General features: G+C 40.1%; 5 protein-coding genes across 5 annotated transcripts in view; all 5 read right to left on the bottom strand.

Moving 5' to 3' along the window:
- Positions 1–343: 343 nt before the first annotated feature.
- LOC106306641 (pentatricopeptide repeat-containing protein At5g27270) lies at positions 344–4,802 on the bottom strand. Its single transcript, XM_013743322.1, has 8 exons — positions 4,199–4,802; positions 2,162–3,566; positions 1,775–2,086; positions 1,548–1,652; positions 1,380–1,467; positions 1,158–1,279; positions 1,018–1,082; positions 344–931 (listed from the first exon to the last, which is right to left on the bottom strand). Exons 1-8 carry the CDS (start codon positions 4,742–4,744, stop codon positions 455–457), a joined length of 3,120 nt encoding a protein of 1,039 aa, XP_013598776.1. The 5' UTR covers positions 4,745–4,802; the 3' UTR covers positions 344–454.
- A 430-nt stretch (positions 4,803–5,232) lies between these two features.
- On the bottom strand, positions 5,233–7,890 carry LOC106301661. Its single transcript, XM_013738113.1, has 2 exons — positions 7,802–7,890; positions 5,233–7,525 (listed from the first exon to the last, which is right to left on the bottom strand). The coding sequence occupies exon 2, from the start codon at positions 7,402–7,404 to the stop codon at positions 5,407–5,409; it is 1,998 nt and encodes a 665-aa protein (XP_013593567.1). The 5' UTR covers positions 7,405–7,525; positions 7,802–7,890; the 3' UTR covers positions 5,233–5,406.
- Positions 7,891–8,140: 250 nt separating this feature from the next.
- LOC106306803 (FRIGIDA-like protein 5) lies at positions 8,141–11,810 on the bottom strand. The gene is made up of 6 exons (XM_013743557.1): positions 10,605–11,810; positions 10,143–10,324; positions 9,757–10,051; positions 9,095–9,682; positions 8,797–8,975; positions 8,141–8,720 (listed from the first exon to the last, which is right to left on the bottom strand). The coding sequence occupies exons 1-6, from the start codon at positions 11,572–11,574 to the stop codon at positions 8,277–8,279; spliced, it is 2,658 nt and encodes an 885-aa protein (XP_013599011.1). The 5' UTR covers positions 11,575–11,810; the 3' UTR covers positions 8,141–8,276.
- A 379-nt stretch (positions 11,811–12,189) lies between these two features.
- Positions 12,190–16,693, bottom strand: LOC106306665 (FRIGIDA-like protein 5). The gene is made up of 4 exons (XM_013743365.1): positions 13,902–16,693; positions 13,263–13,802; positions 13,018–13,178; positions 12,190–12,931 (listed from the first exon to the last, which is right to left on the bottom strand). The coding sequence occupies exons 1-4, from the start codon at positions 16,285–16,287 to the stop codon at positions 12,407–12,409; spliced, it is 3,612 nt and encodes a 1,203-aa protein (XP_013598819.1). The 5' UTR covers positions 16,288–16,693; the 3' UTR covers positions 12,190–12,406.
- Positions 16,694–18,472: 1,779 nt separating this feature from the next.
- Positions 18,473–20,184, bottom strand: part of LOC106303184 (sodium/hydrogen exchanger 1) — a 2,111-nt gene continuing 399 nt past the window's right edge. The window contains 8 exon segments of the mRNA XM_013739519.1: positions 18,473–18,811; positions 18,907–18,990; positions 19,057–19,119; positions 19,215–19,450; positions 19,529–19,634; positions 19,723–19,789; positions 19,870–19,909; positions 19,989–20,184. The exon segment at positions 19,989–20,184 is cut by the window's right edge and continues 1 nt beyond it. Of these exon segments, the coding sequence (XP_013594973.1) occupies positions 18,473–18,811; positions 18,907–18,990; positions 19,057–19,119; positions 19,215–19,450; positions 19,529–19,634; positions 19,723–19,789; positions 19,870–19,909; positions 19,989–20,184 (1,131 nt within the window).

Genomic DNA, 20,184 nt, shown 5'->3' with positions numbered 1-20,184 from the left:
AGCTCTCGGCCATAGAGGATACTTCTCTAAGCAAAGAAGGTTTTGAGCCAAGCCCACATTCCATAAAAGATCCATTCTTCCAATACTTGCTTTTGTAAAAGACTATTGACTAGACAGATTATTACGAATAATCCTTGACGAGACTTGTATGTTAGCAAATTATTAATTTACTTTATATATTTTTTACATTTTTATAAAATATTTTAGTTTTGAATTTAATTTAACAGATTTGAACTAATTTAGAATGATTTAAACTAAATTTAGAACTGAAAAAATGATTTGAATAAATAAATCGGATTTTTAGAAAATCATTTTTACTAGAATCGCGTTGGCACCACCTAGACCGATATTTAAAACGATGGCGTTAGCCTATAAGTAAAGCTATATAGGTCCCAGTTCAAAACTTTATACACAAACTTGATACACCTAATTCAAGAAAAATGGCTTACAGAAACTATTGTTCTTTACCTATAGCTTTATACAGATCTTGGACAACTCTAATAACAAGTCGGTCATCTTCCACCGAGTTTCTCATCATTTTCTCATACAACAATATTCCCTTCTCGGCATCACCACAGTTCATGTATCCCTTTAGGATCGCGCGCCTGCAAGCGCTGTCTGGACTTATACCAGCTTCAGACATCTTGCTGTAGATCCTTTCCGCCTCATCCATCATTCCAGCTTTGACAAAAGCGTAGAGTAATGGACTGAAATGGCTTTGAGAAAGTGTAATGCCTTTCTCTTGCATGAGAGTTATGATTTTCTCTGCTTCTTCGTACTGTGAACTCTCGGCGTAGGCTTGAATCAAGGAGAGGTATGTGGATGAGTTGTCGGTAAAGTGGCCATTTCTCTCCATTGCTTGCAAAAGTTTATCAACCTCGTGATGGAGTCCTCTGGTTGCACATATTTTTACCAGCATGTTGTAACTAGTCTGCAAATAGGCATTGACAATATCCATTGTTAGATCACTAGATTTAAGAAATATCTAACAATGTTAAGCCAGTGGATAAAACCTACCGTTCCAGGTTTAATCCCTTTCTTCTGCATTTCACTGAACAACGCCAATGCCTCACTCATCTTCCCTGGAACAGCAAGAGAAAGTTTGATTTGTCACTGTTACTAACCAGAATCAAAACCAGTCAATGTTACATACATACCAGCCTTCCCATAATGCATAATCATATTTGTGTATATTTTCTCGTCCAAATACAATCCAGACCGGCGAGCACTGTTAAAAACCTCAACTGCTTTGTCCACCTGCAGACCTCTCCCGTACACACTGCATCAAACACACCAAGATGGCTTGAAATATTACAGGACAACCAACGTGCAAGAATCTTAAACATAAAGAAAGGCAAAAAATCTAGTGCTTTTTTTACCTGATCATTGTGTTGTAGGTCTGAATCGAACAAGGAACACCTGAGTTACACATCCTCTCGTAAATTTCAGATGCACACTTCAGTTTACCTGTGACAACATATATTTTAGTGCTGGCTCCCTAAATCACATAATAATTCAACTTAAAATTAATAAAGAATCTATTCTACCTGCTTCTAGCATTGCCTTGATAAGTGTATTATATCCCACGGTGTCAAGCTCCATGTTTTTCTCAAGGCAGGTATTTGATATATCTTCTGCTTCTCTGTGTTTCCCTACAATTGAGATCATACAGTTTTCTTACAAAACATTTTAACACTGGTTAAAAGAATACAAAACATTTGTTATAAGTGAAGTTCTTTGGCAAGGAAAGATTGCAATTTTGTATGTGACATACCTCGGTTTGTTAAGGCATTCACAAGTATGCTGATGGTAACAGGACTAGGGTCAGAGCCCTTTTCTGCTGATCCCATGAAGAGTCCATACGCAGCTTCAAGCCAGCCACATCTGACGTAAGCATCAATCATTGAGTTGATAACAGATTTGCCCTGAGTTTTAGACTCTCCTGCTGCAAGGTAAAGCCGTTTTGCTTCTTTAAGCTTATGCTGTCTCCCATATACAGCGATCAAAGCCGCAGTTGTTTCCTCCTCTATACTGAGTCCTAGTCTGATAATCAAATCCGCAAGAAGATCTGCTTTAGATGTATCACCTGCATATAAAAAAATTGAAGTTAAATCTTCAACAAACGTAATTTAACAAACACAGATTAATGTTTTATTCATACCTTCTCTCACAAAGCTATTTATAATTCGATTTACAGCTGCTGAACCAAGATCAGTCTTGAACATTAGATTCAATATTGCTTTAGTCTCATTGACGTTTTCTTCTTTTAGTCGCAAATTGAGGACCATTCCAAGAGCTGTGACATCAAGTCGACTCACGTTTATAACTGCTTCGTGTTTATCTTTAGCTCTTTCACTATGCATAGCTTCTGCAAGTGTTTGTACAAATCTGTTATCCTTAACCACAGCCTCTCTACTCATTTTCTCAACCATCTCTTGAGCTTCAGCCACCATTCCCTCCTTGCAATACACTCTCATAACCGTCTTGTAAAGCTCGATATCAAACTGCACTTGATCAGCTACAATCTGCTTGATAAAGCCCTTAGCCTTCTCTCCTAAATTGAGCCTAGTATACAAACTGAGCATGTCGTTACAAGAACTAGCATCAGGAAGTAGTCCAGTCTTCGATAAACCTCGAAACGCATCCTCAGCAGAGTCTACGTTCTGTATCTTAACGTAACACTGTAACATGACAATATAGGCAAACCTAGAAATGGGAATATCTCTGGTCTTCATCATCTCAATCACATCTAACGCTTTGGCGACGTTTCCTGAATTCAAATGAACCTGAGACATTGCCAGATACGTTTTCTCATCAGAGAGTATGTTCCGGCGTTTAGTCTCTTCAAATATCGTCTCTGCATCATGGAAGAGTCCGAGCTTCCCATAGATTCTGATGATCAACCCGCGGATGACCTCATCAGCTGGTATTTTAAACCTCTCCATGTCTGCAAAGAGAGAAAGCGCTTTCGGATAATCCTCAGTTTTGTAATATAAACTCAACATAGAAGCACACGTGTAGTTACTCGGAGTGATTCCTTTAGATCTCATATCCTCGTACAGTCCAACAGCCCCATCCCAATCACCAGCCTTCACGCTTAAGCTAATAACCGAGCTGTAAGTTACTTCCTCTGGGACAAAACTTAAGCTCTTCATCTCACCAAACGCCTGCAACGCATCCTCGTTGAAGCCTTGTTTGGCGTATGAGCTCACAACTAACGTATAAGTGAACTCAGTCGGCGGCACACCTTCCTCGACCATCTCTAGCCATAGGTCTATCATTTTATCATGAAGTGACTTCTTCTGAAGAGATGAGAGCATGAAATTATAGACAGAAGTGGAGAGGATGATTCTCCTTTCTCTAACGGCTTTGTAGAACGTTAACATAGCGCTATGGCGTCCCCATCTAGCGTATGTACACAGCATTGTACCGCAAGCTACTGCGTCTGGTTCACATCCCACTTCGAGCATCTCCAGAAACGTTTCCTCAGCTAGCTTTATCTTCCCGACTTGTCCGTAGAGACGAAGAACAATCGTGTAGACGACTACACTTGGACGGTAGCTTAACTGTTGACACAAAAATCTATCACCACAAAATCAAGACTGAAGTTAAGACAAAACAACTCAGTTAACTTTGCTTTTCTGAAGCAGACAAATTCTGTTCCTCTTGTTAAAGCTCCCACCAGAATTGGTCTACTTCAGACATTCATTAATCTAATTCTGAAGACTAAAAGTTAAGACAAACAACTCAGTTAACTTTGCTTGTCAGAAGCAGACCAATTCTTCAACAGAACAAAGCAAAGGTTGGGACTTTAACAAGAGGAACAGAATTGGTGACATTTATTAATCTAAATCTCAAGACTAGAGTTAAGACAAAACAGCTCATTTAACTTTGCTTGTCTGAAGCAGAACAATTCTATAACAGAACAGAGCAAAGGTTCAAACTTTTAACAAGAGGAAGAGAATTGGTCTGCTTCAGACATTCATTAATCTAAATCTGAAGATTAAAGTTAAGACAAAACTACTCAGTTAACGTTGCTTGTCTGAAGCAGAACAATTCTATAACAGAACAACCCAGACATTCATTAATCTGAATCTAAAGACTGAAAGTTCAGACAAACTCAGTTAACTTTGCTTGTCCGAATCAGACCAATTCTATAACAGAACAAAAGCAAAGGCTGGAACTTTAAGAAGAGAACCTGAAGTTTCATCCAAGCGAAGAAGTCTCTGACTTGTCTCCACCCTCTCTGCTCTTTCAGAACAACGCACATATCTCTAAAAGTCAGCTTCGCGACGAAGCTACCCATCACCACTCTCATATCAGCTCCACTACCTTCTTCTCTCCTCTGAGACAAGCCTCTCACTTTCTTGATCGCAGCCACCACGTGCTTCCCGTACATCTGCCCGTTCCTATCATCCTCCAGATACTGAACCATCTGCTCAGGGGTGCGCTTAATCCACTTGGGAGTCATGGCGTGAGAGCCTTGGTTCCTCCTCAGCGCGCTGAGGTACTGCGCTTTCTTCTTTATGATTCTCCTCGCGTCGTCGTCGGATAACGGGTGTTTCGGCCTCTCGTATCTCGGCTTTGGTCTCTCCGGGTTGCCGTCGCTGAGTGACCACGGGTCGGGTCGGACTCCGGGTGAAGATGAGCACTTTATCGTTGTTCTTGAATTTCTTGAGGGCATTTTGGGAAGAGAGATTGAAGGGTGGAGGTGAGTTGTGGAAGTGAGGAAGTCACTCTTCATGGTTACCGGCAAGAACCTCGCCGTATCAGCAACTTCCAGAGGAAACAGTCTCCTAACTTGTAGACCATGGATTATCCGGTTTAATTCGGTTAAATTTGTTTATGTTTGTCTGTAGCCCATAAATTAGCTTTATTTCCGGTTTATGATTGATTAGCTTTATTATCCGGTTTAGCTTTATTATCCGGTTTAATTCGATTTAATGTAGGCCATGGATTATCCGGTTTAATATTGGTTATTGGTTCAACATTAGAGTTTAGTCTCCTCTTCCTGGTTTTAATTACTTCTGTTCTGTTTTTTTTTTTCCGGTACAAAACTTACAGAATATTTTCTTCAGCAAAACTTCTGGATAGGCACAAATGCACTAACCTTCTCAGAATATTTTCTTCAGCAAAGTCTGATCTTCCTAAACACTAATTGTTAAATTCCAACTCCACATCACATTCCACAAGTTTATTGCCCCAACTACACAGAGATGTGAGAATTAGCAAAACAAAAAGAGAGACTCATGGCATTAACAAAAGAAAGAGACTTTTATGTCTTCTTTGAGTTAAGATCAACAACTGCTTTTTGTGGGTCATTCACTATTTTCAAACCCAATCGCTCTAGAAGGAATCTGTACTACCATTCAACCTACCTCTAGACTGAGACAATGACTCACCATTTCACCTACGTTTCTTTGAGTTTCCCGTTGGCTTGTTTATACCCCCATGTGTTTTTCTGATCCTTGAAGAATCAGCCGCAGTGACTTTTGCAGGTTTCTTTGGTGTAGGCGTCGTCTCATCAGATAAACGAGATCCATTTCGCTGTCCACAGGATGCACCCCTCTTACCACTCTTCTTCACACCTTTTTCTTGGCCTAGCCTTGACGCAGCTTGTTTGCTTGTTTCACTCACAAAACGAGGAGATTTTCTCAGTTTCAAGCCATCCACTCCTTTGGCACTCTTCTTAGCCTTCTTCACTGAGTTCATTTCCTGATTAGCAACCTCGAACATATCTTTTGGCAAAGCAGCAATGTCTAACTCAAAGCACCCGGGAGGAACACCTTCACTCTCCCTTCCCGTCATTTTGAACGATGGGACTTTGTGGGAAAATCTAAGCATCTCGTTTGGTGGAATCTGAAACTGGAGAACTCCACACTTTGCATCTCGGCGAAATAGAGAAACAAACCTTTCCACTTTCCCTAGGTAGGCCACTCCAAGGCCATTCTCATCTTGAAAATCACACAAAACTTCAACAAAGTCATATTCGTAAACTCCTTTGTGATGTTCCGAGCTACCACCACTCAACCAACTCACATCCCAGCCTCTGAAAACTGCCCAGACTTCCCCTGCTCTTGGGTAAATGGCGATGTTGTTGTCACGGCGCATGTGAAGCATCTCACAAGAAAATATAAAATGGTCGTCTACTTCCTGTGACTCACTATCTTGGAAGATTCCACAAGCAATGGGGATGGAGTTGTCATTATAATCTTGTAAGGGGTCAAGCCACGTAATACACAGCTTGAACTCAGAATCAGAATCAATCACTTTTGTAATCCGAGCATAATACCGAGGCATACCGTCGATTGGATCATACAGAGACCACACCTGGTTGACAGCAAAACAGCTAGTTGACAGCTCAAAATTATTAAAGTCTTGATCAGGTGAATCTTGCGTAGGATTCTTGTGGTTATTGTCAATATTTTCCCCCATACCCATCCCTTCTCCACGTGCTTCATTTGCTCTTGACCTTTTTGTGGCAGCGCTTAGAGTATCACCACTTATTCCCTTCTCTGCGCAAGAAGCTTGCTGACTCTTCCGTGGAGACTTCCTCCTATTACTATTATCTTTTGGATTTGATTTATCCTCAAAAACATCAGAGAAGGTAACATTGGTACTCTCCAACGGTTCCTCAACTATCTTTCTCCTCTTCCTTTTGTCCTTGCTCACTGAGGGTGCTTGATTAGACTTTGAAACTGACTCATCATGTACATGTTTTGATGCACTTTGTTCTGGTTCTGCAACCTCAGGCTGTGGCTTCAACTCAGCTGAATTGTTCATCTTTCCCTCAGCACAATTCTTCATCGGTTCTTCCTCTAATTTGGGTTTTCTCACTTCAGCATTTTGGTTCTCACCTCCTCCACCATTCTCTTTGGAACCTCCTTTCTTATCCACCTCAGTTGCTACACTTCCTTGTTGAGTACCAGTAGACCCCACGTTTCTATTTTTACTTCCACATTGTAGACCTGAGTCTGCATTCAACTCTCTGCTAGCAACCCTTGAATAGATTCTGTGCCTGATATCATACTGAGTCCGTCTCTCCTTGTCGGAAAGCAATCTGTTAGCTTCCCCAATCAACTTGAAAGCAGCCTCTGCACCGGGGAACTGGTTTTTATCAGGATGGAGAAGCAAGGCGAGCTTCCTGTACTGCTTCTTGATCGTAGCATCATCACAAAAATGCATAGCTTGGAGAATACCATACCAGTTCTCAAGACCGTTGAGTTTCTTCTCGGCGGAGCAATGAACATCACAGACTGCTAGCATTTGTGGTAAACCGTCAAGACCCGAGAAGAAACTCTGAGCCTTCATTACAAGGTTATGAGCCTTGGGGTAATCACCTTTCCGCATCGAATCCTCTGCCATTTTCTTCGCCATAGTGGCCTCTTCCTTGTTACACTCCATTCTCGGCAAAAGAATCAGCTAAATCTCAGAGATGAGAAAAACTTACTCAATGTAATCAATATCTCATTCTGCAAACACAGATTCCATTGAAATGTCTGAAAGTTGAACAGTAGTATAGACCCTGCAAACGAAGTAACAAGAAGAAAGCACAAGGAGTCATGTCTAGTTAAGTTGCAAAGCTCAAAGCTAAGAGCTTTTGAACTAAAGTTTCGATTTTTTTGATGAAGAAACACGAATAACACACTGAATAACAGATGAAAAGATATATCAATACAACCTAAGCAGAGCAACGATTGCTTTCTCGGAGTCAAAACTGAAAGAAAGCAAGAACCTTTTGCATCGGCGTAAAAAGTAGAACAATGCAGCAACACAACAACCCCCGAGTTTTAAGACATACCTTGAGTTGAGAAGCTTGAAGCCGAAACCCAGATTGCTCAGCGAAGACAAAATCCCTAAATTTCCGAGTGAAGAGGACAACTCGATTGGTCTTTGTTTATTTTAATGTAAAACAAATGTGTTGTTTTTTTTTGTTCTTAACTATTTTGGCAAAAAAATTTAAACTAAAGGTAAATAATATAATCCAACTTTATTTTGTTTGTCAACCACATTTTTTAAAAAGATTTAAGAATTTTGATTGGTGGTGTAGTGAATGATTAAACAAAAATACTAAATATTTTATACCAAGTTCAAAAAAAAAAAACTAAAATATTTGTTCTTTTTTTTTTTTTGATCAAAGAAATATTTGTTCTTTTACACACAAAATAAGCCCAAAATAATCCACAAGAAATTGTTCAGGTAAAAAGGATCAGTAATGTAGATAAAACTGGGGAGGTCCCTCTGGTTGTGACAACTGGTTATGATTGAAGACGGGGTTAGAAGTTCCGGTGAAACCTCTTGCTATGATGATGATCAACAGGATAAGACTGTCCTTCATTCCCGTGAAAGTCATTTCTTGGGGTTGAAGTAACGCGTCCTGAGCTCTGTTTGTTTTCAGAGAAGCTGCGTTTTTGTCCTCTCTTCATGTTACTCCTGGAGCCCGGTCTGGTCACCGAGGAGGAAGCAGCTGTCGTTGAAGGCTCCGAAGGTGTGTTGCTGGTGACAGAACCAACCTCTGCTGAATTTGGTTGGGACTGCTTGACTGTCGAATTAGGGTTTGATCCGGATCCATGTCCAGCCAATAGGTTTCTTCTACGTTTCAACAGTGACTTGATTTGTGCCTCGAGGTCTCCGAGTTGGAACTCTGATTCGAGTTTGTGACACGATATGCATTTAATGGCGGCTCTTAGTGTTTTGATCTGCCTCTCTATGGCTGCAACCTGTACAATCTAATTTGTGTTATTACAAGATTCGCTCTTGAGTTAAGAAGTTAAAAAGGAAGAAAGCGGAATTAACCTGTGGTGCAGATTCGTTCTTGGCGTCTCTATATGACTTCTCCGCAGATTCCTTTGTAATCCTCATGGAATCGTTTATGATAGCGGAGACAGGATGGAATCTATGGACCATACCAAATGAGTATATGTAGTCAACTGCCTTGAGACGATACCCACTTTTTATGAGGTTTTGAATGAAACCTGCCCCCAAGTAAAGCCAGATGATCAAAGTTAACAAGGTTCAGGCATTTTGCGTCTCTGTGGTTTTGTAATGCTTAGAGATTCAAAAAATAGTGGGAGAGTAAAGAAATGGGAATCACCTGGAATGGCGCTGTCCAACCCGAGAAACTGGCAAAGATCAGGAGATACAGTTTGCCAGTAAGAAGTGTCTAGTAGAGCTAGAAGGTCATTAGCCTTGAATTCTGACACAATCCCGAAGATACCTACAAACTTTAGGAAACAAACGACTTCCAATTCATCCGTCTTACTCTTTGAAATCTCATCTTTCCAGTGAACCGCAAGTTTCTTTGCGTCGTCTTTCACAGGATGTTCAATTTGAAGCGGGAGCTTCTTCAGCTGATCCAACAATATGAGGCATATATCTGAAGTAACCAGCAGTTTGAAGTCGTAGCCACCTTCGGGTGTTTTAGGACAAAGAGCCATGGATGTTTCCAGAACAAGCTTTGCTGGATCTGGGGAGCATCTAATAGCATTAGAGATATCACTCTCCTTCGGAGGTTGCTTTTCTAATAGCTTCCTTAACGTTTCCGCGTTAGTTGAACCAGAGAGAATGTTTGGCTCAGTTTCGGTGCTTAATGGGGACGTTGCTTTGGCATCTGGCTGATGATGTACAACTAATTCCTCAATCTTCTCCCCACAAGGAGGGGACACAACATTGAGCTGGTTCACTGGATGTTTCAAAGGCATAAGAATCTGTCAATTTACGGCTAATCACTTATCTTAATCACTTATCTTAACATACCTGTTGAGTTCTGACAAGGAGTTATTGGTTCGGTTAATCTTTGACGTTTAGCTTCATTCTTCTGTTCACAAGGAATGACAGAAACAGCTTTAGATTTCTCAACAGCATTGGCCGTGTTCTGTCCTTTTTCACAACTTTTGTGAACTGGTTCCGTTGCTCTCGGGGCTGAATCTTTCTTCGCCAGTAAACTCAGTTCTTTAAGAGTATTAGCATTAAATAAGGACTCAGCTTTCTTCTCTCTGATACAGTCAAGGGCCATGGCTGCATCAGCTTTTCTCTTCTCCCTCTTCGCTTTCTATAATAGGGTCAAGGCAACAAACTTAATCAACTTGCATCACACATAATAAGCGAATAGAACCAGAGGTAGATAGAGAGGGTAAGCTTACCTCCGCCTCCAATAAGTTTCCAGTTCCATCAGTTACTCCGGCAACTCTAGTTAAGGATTGCAAGAACTCATGCAAAACTGTTCTTGGTCGCCATCCTGGACAAAGCTTGGATAACCGGAACTCACAGATGAATCTCAGCGTTGCCACGTACTCATCTTTCATCTTTAGAGTTTCAACCACATCTGCGGAGCAATTTATGTTAGGTTTCACATTTTGGGCAACAACTACTCCTAATCAGGAAATAGAAATAAGTCACCGGGGAATGTTTCACTACTCCTAATCAGGAAATAGAAATAAGTCACCGGGGAATGTTTCCTGTGCATTTCATAAAGCAAAGCAAAAAAAAAAAACCCCCCAAAAGAAAACAGAAACTCTAAAATGTATTTACATGAAACATGTTGCAAGTTTAAATTTTTTACTGTTAAATGTTAATCAGACTAAAAAACAAGAAAAGGGCATTACCAGAAACATTATCTTCTAACCCCAGACGCCGAAACAGTTTCGGGGCCTGCTGATACAGAAGGAAGCTCTCTGAAAGGTCTAAGAGCACCTCAGGAGTAGTCACAAAGTCCAAACCGTAAGCAGCCAGAAACACCAAGCAACCTAAAACCAGCGAGTCATTCTTCGGATCGGTTATTATCGCCTTGTTTATCCAGTCAATCCCAAGTTGAGTCGCTTCCTGTTTCACTTCTCGTGTGACACACACTTTCATCTCCATCAGTTTCTCTAACAGAAGGATGCAACTATCAACAACACTACCACGTCTATCATCACCTTCTCCAAAACCTTCCTTAAAACACCCTTCTACAGCATCCAAAACAAGCTTCGCTGGGTCCAAACACGGGATCATCCTCGCCAAGCGTTCGTTTCTCTTAACCAAATCATCCCCACTCAGGTGAAACGTCGAACAGTTTGTAGGCATTGACACATTTGTCCCTATGCTTTTAGCCAGCAATGAAACTAATGGCTCAAACTCACTTCTCACTGTTGTAACACCTCCTCTCTGTTTCTGCTGTAGCTCTCTAACCTTCAAGTCAAGCTCTTTTGCTTTCTCCTCAAGTTCCTTAACCTTCTCATCGGAAACCTTCTCCACCGATTCGATCCTCCTCGTAAACACTTCAAACTCTTCCTTCCTTTTCTCCATCTCTTTCTTCTCCAAATCGCTAGCTTTCGCTTCAACCTCCTTCTCCTTCGCTTCCAGCTCCAAAGCTCGGACCTTTAAAGACTCCTCCATCGCTTCAAGCTCCTTGGCTCGCTCCTCGAGAGCGGCTTTGGTGGAATCGCAAAACCCCTCGATTTCTTTCCACTGAATAGAAAGGAGGATAAGCGAGCGAGCGTTCTCTTCGAGAGAATCAAGGGTTCGCTTGAAGTTCCGCTTGCTTAAATCAAGGAGACGTAAACCATTCATTGTCTTCTCCATCAAGCTACCCATAAACTTATAACTAACCAACCAAACGCACAACACAACAAAACCCTAAAGTTTCATCAACCGCAGACAAATGAAAAAAAAAAGGAACGAACTTGATTATGAATCTTCTTCACACGGCTACTGTATTGTTTCCTCCGGATCGTCGTCTGAATCAATGAGTGATGGATAAAGGACAAATGAAAAGCTTCGTTAAAAACTAAAAGAGCCCACCGCTTCGACAGAAAACAAAAAAGTTTTTATTTTATTTTATTTTATTATTTTTTTTGTGTCACCATTGTTCTCTTTTATAGGTAGGTAGGTCTCTCTTTCATATTCTGTGTCTGTATCTAAATTTTCCATAGCTAGCAAGTTACCAACTTTTCATTTAAATATTTTTCCAAACAATGAATCCACCTACTTTTTTTTTTTGAGTTCACTGAATTGACTCGACTGTAATTGAATCTTTGACTTGACTCTAGTTCAACCAGTATTCAAATTATGTATTAATGGCTTTAAATCTGAACCGGGTCATACGGTTTACTGGTTAACCCAAGATTCTATGGCCGAGTCTGAAAACATTGGTTTATCAACAAGAACTAAAAATAAACTACAATAGCATAAGAAAATGATTTTGATTAGAGAAATTCAAATACAATTGAGCATATTCTGAAATAAAAGGGTTGCATTTTTTTTTACACAGTGACAAAGAGATTAGGAGATAAGATGGTGGAGCTGTTACACATAACCTAAACGTATTATTAGATTCCATACCAAAAAGACAACCTACTTCTTTGTTACTTCCTACTACTTTCCTAGATAAAGCTTTACTACGGCTTTGGTCCTGAGACGGAACACACTAGAATCTGCCATAACCTTGTGGTGGATTGAAGCAAGGTCTTATCACCGGTCTAGGACCCCCAGGATCCACCCTTGGACGTTTACTACCAGCATGGTATGAAGGTTGGCATTGGAACGCAGTTGAACCACTGGCTTGGTGTGTTTCCACGTCTACGACCTGTGGATTTGGCGCTGCACCGGAGCTTGTTGGAAGGAACGGAAATGAGCTATGAGTGGCAATGTATGAATTGTGAATGACTGTGTGCGCAGCCTGCATATGAAACCGTGGAAGTATCTGCGGTGATTGAACTGGGAAAGATGATGAGGCAACAACATGGTTCTGAGTTTGAATTTCCCGTGGAAGCATCTGCGTTGATTGAACATGGGCAGATGATGAGGCAACAACATGTTGGTTCTGACTCGGAATTTCACGTGGAACCATGAATTTGAGGATAAGATCCATAGGTAGATCAATTTCCAGCTTGAAGTCTTCAATGATTTCAATTATCTCTCTCATTTTAGCATCATCTCTATTAGCTTCAGCCTATAAGCAGCCAACATGATTTTAAACATCAATGACGATGAAATGAAACAGTTTGCCAAGAGAGGGATAGGAGCAAAAGCTTTAACCTGTGATTCAATTCTTCTCTTGTCGTTGACAGAGCGTCTAACATTCATGACCTCTTGCTTCAAGATAACCAGGGGAGAAAAGCTGCTCTTCACGTTGAAGAAAAGCATAAACCGGACTGCCGGAATATATTGGGCTTTGATTAGGAGCTCATTAACAAAATCTGCGCAGAGATAAACGAGAAAAAAAAAATATACTTTGTTAGTCTCTTCTGTGTACAATAATGTGTTAAAGAAGAACAACTTACTTGGGATGGCAGAGGTGAGACCAAGAGATCGAAAGAGTTTTGGAGCATGTTTGAAGTGAGCAACATGCTTGGCAAAATGTAAAGTTTCATTTTGACTAGTTTGTTTTGCCAATCCAAAGGCCACAATGAATTGCAGAAAGGCCCATGCCTCGAGCTGAGACTTAAGACCACTAGCTCCCATCATCGAGCTCCATTGATGTGCCACTTTGGTTGCATCTACCTGTAGCTCAGGGTCGGTAGAGCGAACAACACGTGTCAGCTCCTCCAAAAGCAGAACCAATGTCTTAACTATAGGGTCTGCTAAACTCAATTCCCCTCTCTCACGAGCACCCGTGAGTGCCTCCTCGACAGATGTTAGAACAAACCTGCCTGGATCTTTGAACATTGGAAGTTCAGTAGAGACTTCATTAGGTGAAAAGGAAGGTGTGCCTACAATGTCTCTAAGAGCATCTTCACTGGCCACAGGAGATGATGCTATGTTGCTTATTGGTGCTTCAGGGGCCTGTTCAGGCTTATCATCCAATGAAATCGCATTGTTGACTGTTATAGAAAAAACTTCAATAAGCATTACAAGACTATAATAGAACTTAAATGTATAATTTATAGAGCTTAACTGTAACGTAAGAGTGAAAGGCATACCAGGTGCTGAAGCTGTTATACCAAGAGCTTCGCATAGACTAGGAGCATATTTGCGAAGAAAGGCGTCATCTAAAAGAATCTTAACTTGGTCGGCATCAAATGTGTATGCCACACTGAATGCAGCAAGAAAGTGAAGAAAACCCATAACTTCCACTGGATTCTCTACCTTAATCAGAGTTGTGTTCTTACATTCCATGGTAAATGTGAAAGCTTCTCCTTGTACTTCATTTTTGGGTTTTGGTGACATATCCATTAAGCATTCCAGCAAGCAGATGCTACTCCTAACAAGGTTTGGATCAAGGTTTGTTTCTGCCATCCTTTGCTGAGCGGAGTAAAGCCCTTTTATTGTTTCTAACACAAGCTTTGTCGGGTCAGAAGACGCTTTTAGAGAATGCAAAACATCGAGGTGAAGCTGAGGACATTTCTTCAAATGCCCACGTAAAAGTAGCTGCAAAGTTTTCTCGTCTCTTACGTCGGCGTCTCGTACCAAGTCAACATGTTGATCCGAGGTGCCTTGTTGACAAAAGCTGGACAATTGCTTTGCTCTCTGCTCAATTTCCCTCAAAGATTTAGCCAACTTCTGCTCTGTGGATTTCAGTTGCCGATCCTTTTTATCAATCCTTTCCTCACGAGCATCAAGCTCCTTCTCTTTTAGTTCAAGTCCTTTCTCACGTTCCACCAACGATGCTTTCAATCTGACTTTCTCCTCCTCTTTAGATTTCAAGTCTTTCAAGCTGCCTTTGATCTTCTTCTTGACAGAGTGAAGATCGCGTTCTTTTGATTTGAGCTGAGTAGCAAGGTCAGTGATTGAGCTTTGAACCTGATCACGATGTTTCCTCTTAGCCTCCAATTCACCCGAGCATTCTCTGATCGCCTTGTTGACTGAACAAACCTCTTCTTGTTTCAACTTGAGTTGTCTCGTAAGTTCCTCAATGGAGTCATTCAGATGCTGCATTTTCTTCTCTCCTTCCTCAACTTGTCTATTTCTCTCAATGAGTACTGATTCTAAAGACTTTAACTCCTTCTCTTTGATATCCAAGTGTTGGAGGAGCTCTCTATATGCATCCTTCACAGTGATACGTTCCATTTTCGTTGACTCATGCTCAGTAATGCATCTTTCTAGATCTCCAAGATGTCCTTTAGCTTTTTCCAATGCCTCTGTTAATTCATCCTGACGCTTCTCTTTGGAGGATAGTTCTTCATTGTGTTCCTCAATCAATGAACTGATTGATTCCAAATACGCACTCCTTTCCTCAATACGCTTTTGAATATCCTCCAACTCCTTTGCTTTAGATTCCGTCTTTTGGCAAGCCTCCTCCATGTCATTATTAAGGCATATGACGCTCTGTTCCCTCAAGTCAAGGTCAAGACTCAGCAATTCCAACTCTTTCTCTTTAGAGACGAGCTCCGAGGACTGTGTATCAAGCAGCTTCTGCTGGGAGTCTAGTTTCTCTTCCACCGACTCAAGCTGCTTCCCACATTCCGCAATTTTATCAAGAACCGCTCTAAGATCCTTTCGCTTCCTATTTATCTCCTCCTCTAATTCTCTACTGCGAGTTTGAGTCGTTTCTAAATGCTTCTTCTCGGCGCTGGCCTCAACACGATGCCTCTCAAGATCACCTTCCACCTCTCCCAACTGTCCCCGCTTCAAATCAAACTCACACTGAGCCTTTACTAGATCTTCCGACCGCGTCTGATGAAGCTTCTCACATTCCACCAATTTGTTCTGAACCAGGGTGAGATCTTCAGTCTCTCTCTTAACTTCCTCATCCAATTCTCTTCTGAGAGTTTGATTTCTTCCTAAACGCTCCATCTCTGCACTAACATCAGCACGATACCTCTCAAGATCAGTCTCCATCTGTGCCAACTCTTCACCTTTCGAACCAAGCTCACCCTGAGTCTTCCTCAACGCTTCCAACACCTCATTAAGCTCACTCTCCTTTGACATTTTCTCTACCGTACACTCCTCCACCAGTTTCTTAACCTGAGATACTCTCGCTTCCTCTGCACTGAACTCCTCTCGAGAAACCTCCACCTGATTCCTAACAAACTCAAGCTCCTCCCTCTTCGCTTCAATCTCCACCCTAATCCCATCAGATTTCACCTCCAACTCAACAGCCACAGCTTCCGCAGCCTCTACCACTTTACCCCTTTCTTCAAGCGCAAAGCTTTGACCTTGCAACTCCTTCTCCTTCAGCTTCAACTCCCTGAACCTCTTCTCCACTTTCTCTTCAGCGGAATTGAGATAATCCGACAAATCTCTCCACAGAACGCTGAAGAGAAGTATATCGGAGGAATGAGAATGAACCTTGTCCAACTGTTTAGCGATATTGTCTTTCTTCACACCGCAGAGGTTCAAATAGTTCTCCTCCTTAATCTCCTCCATCGTCGTCTACAATTTCTTCAACTCCAAGGAAGAGTTTCCCAAAATGGTAAAAACAAAAAAAATAATCCAAACCCTAACAACCCTTCACGCAAAATCTCTCCCCAGTTCCCAAATAGAGAAGTGGAAGAACCCTAACCGTAAAAGACGCCGCCTTTTTCCAAAGTTTCCGTGTGGAGAGACAGTGAAGGGTTTAGCAAAAAAGGGAAAGAAAGTTAGGAGCTTTTCGTCGGAGAAAGCTAACAATTGGAGGAGAAATGATTCACAATCGAAGAGTATTAAAGACGATAAGCGAAGGAAAGAGTGAAAAGGAAGAGCCTTTTGTAAGTTGCACGACGATGATGAGCATTAGCGACGGTGTGTCATCTTCCTTCTTTTACAGTTTTTGGTAGAGAACCAACACGATCACATTAATTCCCGTTAATTAATCTCTCTGCTATTTTTTATTTTTTTATCGGTTCGAGTTCTGCTAAACCAAACTGACAAATAAGGTTTGTAATCAACTAAACCGGCAGCAGTTAACCATTTTCCGATCAATATAGCGATTAATTTATGAGAATTACTCAACACGTTTATTAATTTGTTTTTATCTGACATGTCATGTGGGATATACAATCATGATATGCTGGCCTTTTCCAATGTCAAATCAGTCTGTGTCAAAATTCAAAATATATTATCAACGCCAAGAAAATTGCCGACTTTTGACAATATATTGCATTTACATTTACTTTTCCTGTTTAGGAGGTGTCAACGCAGATCAAGAAAACACCAAAGCATCAACCAATAATGATATGACATGTCAGCATGCTCACTTTAACAAGTCTGAAACCTGTTTCGTTTGAACTTTTTAAAGGTTGATGAATGGTGAACGTCCATTTTCTTTAATTTATTCCCTACTTCTTATATCTAATGATCTTTAAAAACGTGTATTGAATATGGTTTTAAGAACTCGTATATATAGAAAGAAAACTTACAAAAGTATTGCACGAAACATTACTTTAAATCCAATGATCTATTTTATGTAGGAAAATGTATAGCTCTAGAGCTAGCAAGTGTACGTAGATGATATTAGTAGAGAGAATGTGTTCTTTTTGACGAAAGTAGGGAGAATGTTTGGCTGAAGAATACAAAGCGCAAGCTTAAAGTGGACATTTATATTAATTAATGTATCATATAATATGTCTTTTTTTGCCTGAATATGCAAATAATATTGTCTAGAACTAGTTCACACATTTTTGTCTAAATGAAATTTCTGTAGTAAATATGTATGAATTTACAGTTACAAAAAACAATATGAATGAATTTAGCTTTCCTCATGTTTTTCACATTTTTGACTTATTTAAGCATACGGTTTCAATTTTCACAGCAACATTATAGTCTTCATTTTCACACATAGCATTCTTCTCCACTGCCGTCATCAAATACATAACCCCAACGAATATAGTATTTAAAGAAAGAAAAACAATTTACTAAAAAGAAAACTTAAAATGAGGAAACGATGCAAATTATTGGCTCATGACAGAATGTGGCATTTACATAAAAAGTGAAAAATCCAAGAGACATATCACTTGCATGCATTTGACCTATTTGGCTTTTAAGTAAATTGGATGATTTAATTTTCATTTATTTATCTTTTGAATACAAACTTTTTGGCACTGTTAACACATACATAGTTCATGTACTGTTTCTATTAAACCGTTACTAATCTACTATATATATAAAAAATTTAAATTTTAAATAAAATAAAATAAAATAAAGGGCTGCAGACAAAAATGTGTGAACTAGTTCTAGAATAAAGGCCCCTAGAATAAATGTCTTGTGTAAACTAGAAAGGCCCATTTGCACATAAATAAAATCACTGCGGCCAGGAGGTAACCTAATCTTCAGCCCTAATTTTCATTGCTTGGTGTCTAAGATAGAGGTCAATCATAGTCTTCACAGAGGTAGGAGTAATCTTGACACAAACAAATGTACTGTTTCTATACAACAACACAAATACTAAATATGCATCAAATATAACACTTTTCAAAGTTTTTTTTTATGTTTCTGCTTTCTGCTCTCAAATCCTAGGGACAGCTCTATGTCCTTACAAACAATATTGCAAACAAAAAATTATACAGAACTGATAATTTAAATCACATTTTCCTACAAAAGCTTATGTTTATTCTTTTTCTTCCACATTTTTCTCTCAAGCTCCACTGAGACCAGGAGGGCCTCTCTCAGTTGGAGAGCTAGAGACAAAGGGGCCAAAGCCACGGCCTCCAAAGACAGGTCTCATGAAGGAGTCATCAAACTGTCTCCAGTAGTAATGCACTGTTTTAGTGGGCCGTGTCAAGAAGCCACGTATACTGTCAGGGCGAGGCAAATTCTCGTTTCCTGCAACCTCCTCAATGGACGAGTCTTGGTCCAGCAAAGGGACCTGGATCGATTTTGGTGTGTTGTTGTTGTCATCAGATAACATGCTCGTTGGGCCTTGCTGGTGCGGAAATAGGTACCTTCTGAGCGGTTTTGTCAACATACCAAACACCTGATATTAACCCAGTTCAACAGAATCAAGTTAACCATATATATACACAAATCAAATTAAGAAATATGTTATGTAACTCAGTGAAACATCTTTACCATGGTGCTAAAAAGACAGACGGTAATAGTACTTGTGATCATGATTGCATGCTCGTGCAAATCTGTGTGTCCAGCCATTGTAAACTGCAATAGAATCAATTCTTAACTTTATGGAAAGCTTCATAGAGAGTGTGCAATAAGCTACAAAACCTTGTTGTATGCAAGAGCCATTAATACAGCACCTCTTATGAGACCAGACCACCAAATCACAACCTGGAAGATTAGATAGATTGATATAAAACAGCTGAGATCCAGAAGAAGTATTAATTAAACCAATTAGTATGAAAGTAGGAATGATTCATACATACTTGCATCTTAAAGTTTATTTTCTCGCTTTGATTCTTCTTGGCTAAGTTAGAGAGAAACGATAAGGGAAAGACAAATGCTGCTCTTCCAAGCATGAGCAAACCTATTAAGATAGAGCTCACTGCGACTGATGTTCCAAGACTATCTCTCACTATTCTCCACTTGTCAATGTCCAGTACATCCATTCCCACGTACAAGAAAATAAATGTCTCCGCAAGAAATGACAATGTTCCAAAAGGTATGCCTGTCATTAATTAAAAAAAATGAGCTACAAAAAAGTGTTTTTGAACAAAAGGTGGTGAAAACTTGAGATTTCAATACTTGGTAGTGATTCTTGTGCTCTCTGTTACGTTGTGCCAAGTGTAATGAGACATCACAATCCCACAGAAGAACACAGTGAGAATACCACTCAAGTCGAATAGCTGCAACAGCTCAAAACAATATAATAATTAACATCAATGTACTTTTGTCTTTGAATGCAATAAAAAAATATCTGAATGCAAAGCTAACCTCAGCAAGCATATAAGAAAGATAGGTCATAAGCATCATGAGGGCAACCTCACGGTCAGTAGAGTGGCTTAGACATGCCATGTGGGGACATGTACTTTTAGACCAAATAGGAAAACAAATATAAAGAAAATACGAATATATATCTACCTTCCAAAATATAGGTTTTTGATGACATATGCACATACAAAAAAGAGTAATCGCAAAGATTGTAGAAGCAAATTAATAAGCAGCCACAAGAAAGAATGGTAGAGATGAAAAAAAAATGGGACTTACTGCAACACCAAGCAAGGTACTGAGGAGAAACAAATAAGAGAAGTTTCCAACAAGTTGAAAAGCAAGTCCATGGTTAAGGTTGGTGAAGTCAAAGCTCTGAATCACGTTGAAGACAACAACTGATGTGGCATCATTCACAACACCTCCGAATACAAGACTATAAAGCAAAGGTGTCTCATCTTGATTCAG

The sequence above is a fragment of the Brassica oleracea genome, chromosome C7, assembly GCF_000695525.1.
Source record: "Brassica oleracea var. oleracea cultivar TO1000 chromosome C7, BOL, whole genome shotgun sequence".
Lineage (NCBI taxonomy): Eukaryota > Viridiplantae > Streptophyta > Magnoliopsida > Brassicales > Brassicaceae > Brassica > Brassica oleracea.
This window is presented reverse-complemented; position numbering and strand designations above follow the sequence as displayed.

What these genes read in the sequence shown, in the direction of transcription:
- LOC106306641 (XM_013743322.1), bottom strand. Translation starts at nt 4,744, where the DNA reads ATGAAGAGTGACTTCCTCACTTCCACAACTCACCTCCACCCTTCAATC. An exon ending in GAATGCCTTAACAAACCGAG is followed by an intron (nt 1,653 to 1,774) that starts GTATGTCACATA and finishes TCTCAATTGTAG; the next exon opens with GGAAACACAGAGAAGCAGAA. An exon ending in ACCTACAACACAATGATCAG is followed by an intron (nt 1,280 to 1,379) that starts GTAAAAAAAGCA and finishes TGTTTGATGCAG; the next exon opens with TGTGTACGGGAGAGGTCTGC.
- LOC106306665 (XM_013743365.1), bottom strand. Translation starts at nt 16,287, where the DNA reads ATGGAGGAGATTAAGGAGGAGAACTATTTGAACCTCTGCGGTGTGAAG. An exon ending in TATAACAGCTTCAGCACCTG is followed by an intron (nt 13,803 to 13,901) that starts GTATGCCTTTCA and finishes TTTCTATAACAG; the next exon opens with TCAACAATGCGATTTCATTG. An exon ending in AGAGAAGAATTGAATCACAG is followed by an intron (nt 12,932 to 13,017) that starts GTTAAAGCTTTT and finishes GGCTGCTTATAG; the next exon opens with GCTGAAGCTAATAGAGATGA.
- LOC106301661 (XM_013738113.1), bottom strand. Translation starts at nt 7,404, where the DNA reads ATGGAGTGTAACAAGGAAGAGGCCACTATGGCGAAGAAAATGGCAGAG.
- LOC106306803 (XM_013743557.1), bottom strand. Translation starts at nt 11,574, where the DNA reads ATGGGTAGCTTGATGGAGAAGACAATGAATGGTTTACGTCTCCTTGAT. An exon ending in GTTAGAAGATAATGTTTCTG is followed by an intron (nt 10,325 to 10,604) that starts GTAATGCCCTTT and finishes ATTGCTCCGCAG; the next exon opens with ATGTGGTTGAAACTCTAAAG. An exon ending in GTTGGACAGCGCCATTCCAG is followed by an intron (nt 8,976 to 9,094) that starts GTGATTCCCATT and finishes ACTTGGGGGCAG; the next exon opens with GTTTCATTCAAAACCTCATA.